Raw genomic sequence first — 3,717 nt, 5'->3', positions numbered from 1 at the left:
CTCTCCCCCCCCCCTATCTGCAGGTAGTGCATCAGAGGTGGAGATGGTGGCCCTGCTGGTCCAAACGGGACTCTTTGACTCAGCTCTGTCTCTCTGTCAGACCTTCAAACTGAGCCTGACCTCAGTCTTTGAAGGTCTGGCCTTCAAGTAAGTCCTGGGTCATGGGGGAGGGGGGCTGTGTGCTGGGCCTGCAGCCCCACCTAGTGGCCAGGTGGATGTATAATGTCTTAGATGCAACAGGTAATAAAATATTAATAATCAGTGTTGTTGTGTGCGTGTCTGCTCAGGTGTGTCAGGCTTCAGTTTGGGGGGGAGGAGGCTCAGAACGAAGCCTGGAGCTGGTTGGCTGATAATCAGCTGTCATCAGTCGTCAACACCAAAGAGTCGAGGTTTGAACATTTTCTCTTCATGTGATGAATCATCTGATTATTTTCTCTGATCAATCATATGAATATTATCTCAGGTGTTGTCACGCCACTTTATTATGAAAGTCAAACTGACGGAATCAGTTTGAACATGACATGTTGGAATCCCAACGTGAATTTATTCCAAATATCAATCATTATCTCAGGGTTCATCTTGTCGTCTGTTTGCTCTTCTCTCAGCGCTACAGACGAAGCCTGGCGGCTCTTGGCCTCTTACCTGGACAGGTATCCCTCCTCTAACGGACAAAATCACCGCTGTGTCATCAACAAGCTGCTGTCACATGGAGCCCCACTGCCTGATTGGCTGGTCAAGTCTTATAAGGTGAGAAATCAGCCAATGAGGAAGAGGGAGGCTTTAAATTATTGATCCAGCAGACACAGTACAGGACTGGACTCAAGTGGTCTGTGTTGTTAGAGGAGGATTGGGATTTAGATTATCTGATTATTAGATTATCACCTGGATCTGAACTGCACAAACTCGCAGATTTATTCTTTTGATCAGATTTTTTCTGACAGACTGAACACTGAAAACCAGATGCAGCTCAGATCAGAACCAGAACCACCAGGACCAGGACCCATCCCTCCACCAAGTCTGGTGCAAAGTGGTTTAAAACCTTTTGTGTAATCCTGCAGCTGGATAAACAAACAAACAAACAAACAAACAAGGCTGAAAACACATCCTCCTTGGTGGAGAGGATGGATGGATGAATGGTCAGGAAATTAGTTTTCTGTGTTTATTTCCCATCATGCTTTGCTTCTCTCAGGCTGTGGACGCGGCGTCTCTGCTACGTCTTTACCTGAACTTTGACCTCCTGGAAGCTGCAGCTGATCTGGTCCTGGAGTACGTGGACGCTCTGCTGGGGAGGGGACACCAGTACTTTGGAATAGAGGTAATACTGCACACAAGTACTACAAGTACTGCATCAGTTAAATGTGATATGTCTGGCAAATCAGACACAGAGGTAGATAAACATGATCTGTTCTGGACGCACACATTATATTGTGTAACATTGTGTAATGTTGTGTTGTTTCACTGTTATAACATTGTGTTGTAATGTTGTGTAACAGTGTGTTACATTGTGTTTCAGAGGCCTCTGTCTGCAACCTGGTCTTCGGTCTGGTTGCCGTACACCTCCATCGATCAGCTGCTTCAGGCCCTCACTGAGACTCAGACCAACAGCTGTGTGAGTGCTTGTCACTTCCTGTTTACATTCACCACACGTTAAGAGAGAGTGTGTGTGTGTGTGTGTGTGTGTGTGTGTGTGTGTGTGTGTGTGTGTATAAACCCTGCCTTACGAATGTAAAGCTTTAATCCGTCAGATTTATCTTAAACTGTTGGGATCAGGAGGCTGTTATTGATCCTGAAGTGATTATTGATCTGAGATCATATTAAGTCTGTTGATGAAACTTTTTCTGCTTCCTTCAGATTTACAACAAAGTTCGAGACAAACTGGACGAGTATCACCGGCTGGTGGATCAGACGAGCCGCCGCAGACTCCTCGCTCGTTAGAAGACAAGTGATGTTAAACAGATGTAAATACTGTGTTGACACCAGCGGCGTTCACACTGAGTGTGTGTTTGTTTTTTAGAAGAATGTTGTAACAATTGTCTCCATCTTTTGTACTTGTCTGTTTTTGCTGTAAATTGTGATGAAATTAAAAGTTTCTCTTTGATCCCGTTTGTTATTTATTAACAAACTTCACTCTTCATTTATTTATGAATCTAAATGTATCACATCACCTTAAGATCTAGCTCTAGCAGCTTTTGATATATCATTGGCCACTTAATTAGGTACACATGTTCAACTGCTCGTTAAAATATAATAACGATAATAAAATATCTAACTCAATGCATTTAGGCATGTAGACATGGTCGATACAATATGCTGAAGCTCAAACCGAGCATCAGAATGAGGAGGAAGGGTGATGACTGGCTGGCCTGAGTATTTCAGAAACTGCTGATCTACTGAGAACTTCAATATAAACTAGAAAATTCCAGGGAAATTTTGAGTGCCACGGGGGCTACTGCCGGGATGAGTACATGATTTATTTCCAGTGTTCAAAAGTCACCCTGATCATATTCTGGTTCTTAGAAATGTCTTGATATAAAAGACTCTGATATAAAACAATGTCACATCCCTCCATCATGTATTATGTGGGAAATATCTCATATTCTGTGTTGGTTTTTTTAATAAAACAAGAGGCAACATGTCTTCAAACTGGCATTTAAAAGGTTAAAATCCTGAAAACTAATACACATTTGGTAGGTTTGAGCAGAACTGAAGTGGTTTAAGAGATTTATGCAAAAAAAGCAGAAAAAAATATTGATATATGATGATTTTATAGCATTTTCTTTGTGTGTCCTTTTTTGGACGCGAGGAACCCCAGAGGGTACAAAATGTGTTACCAGTGTATAATAGACCTGTAACAGTAACTGACATTAGATTTTAAAAATATGTCAAAAAAGACACTTTCTTGCAGAAATCCATACCTTCAGCTGTAACACAGCCAAAATGATCAGCAAATCAAAAAAGAAAAGTGAAGAAAATGTCCAAAAAAGGACAGAGGGGCCCCTGAGGGTTAATAAATCCCATGAACCGCTATTTAAATTACCACTATTATGTTTTTTAAGAAATTTTATGCCATACTATACTGTGATGTTTTTTGACATTTTCACACCATACAGTATGATGATGTTTTTTATTTTTAATTTCAAGCCATAGTGGACTATAACATTTTTTGACAATTTTGTGCCTTACTATACTATTAAGTTTTTTGAAATTTTTATGCCTTATTATACTATGAGGTTTTTTTTTACATTTTCACACAATACAGTATGATGACGTTTTTTGAAATTTCATTCCATAGTATACTATGACATTTTTTGACATTTCTATGCATTATTATACCATGACCTTTTTTGAAATTTTATGCCATACTATACTATGATATTTTTTTTTTTTACATTTTAACGCCATATTATACAGTGAAGTTTTTTGGCATTTTAATGCCTTAATATACTATGACATTTTAATTCTTAATATACCATAATTCTTCTGATATTTTTTTGCCTTGCTATGCTATGGCGTTTTATACCTGACCATACTATGACGTTATTTGACATTTTTATATCTTAGTATGATATGACGTTTCTTTACATTTTCATGCCAGACTATATGATGAGGTTTTTATGAAATATTATGCCATCCTATACTATGAGGTTTCTGAAGTTTTCACACGATATTATACGATGACGTTTTTTGGCATTTTCACGCAATACTATACAATGACGT

General features: G+C 39.1%; 1 protein-coding gene across 1 annotated transcript; it reads left to right on the top strand.

Annotated features, from left to right (window-relative positions):
- The first annotated feature begins 24 nt into the window (after positions 1–24).
- On the top strand, positions 25–2,098 carry LOC111665387 (nuclear pore complex protein Nup160-like). The gene is made up of 6 exons (XM_023420375.2): positions 25–147; positions 288–389; positions 606–747; positions 1,190–1,315; positions 1,514–1,609; positions 1,852–2,098. The coding sequence occupies exons 1-6, from the start codon at positions 44–46 to the stop codon at positions 1,933–1,935; spliced, it is 654 nt and encodes a 217-aa protein (XP_023276143.1). The 5' UTR covers positions 25–43; the 3' UTR covers positions 1,936–2,098.
- Positions 2,099–3,717: the final 1,619 nt, after the last annotated feature.

The sequence above is a fragment of the Seriola lalandi genome, unplaced genomic scaffold (assembly GCF_002814215.2).
Source record: "Seriola lalandi dorsalis isolate HSWRI2012SDOR001 ecotype SW California unplaced genomic scaffold, Sedor1 jcf7180002054635, whole genome shotgun sequence".
NCBI lineage: Eukaryota > Metazoa > Chordata > Actinopteri > Carangiformes > Carangidae > Seriola > Seriola lalandi.
The sequence above is the reverse complement of the archived record's forward strand: the minus strand, read 5'-3'. Positions and strand labels throughout refer to the sequence as shown.

Bases quoted from the DNA above. Each gene is read 5' to 3' on its own strand.
- LOC111665387 (XM_023420375.2), top strand. From the start codon at position 44: ATGGTGGCCCTGCTGGTCCAAACGGGACTCTTTGACTCAGCTCTGTCT. The intron at 148-287 runs GTAAGTCCTGGG...GTGTCTGCTCAG, and splicing joins TTTGAAGGTCTGGCCTTCAA to GTGTGTCAGGCTTCAGTTTG. The intron at 1,610-1,851 runs GTGAGTGCTTGT...TGCTTCCTTCAG, and splicing joins AGACTCAGACCAACAGCTGT to ATTTACAACAAAGTTCGAGA.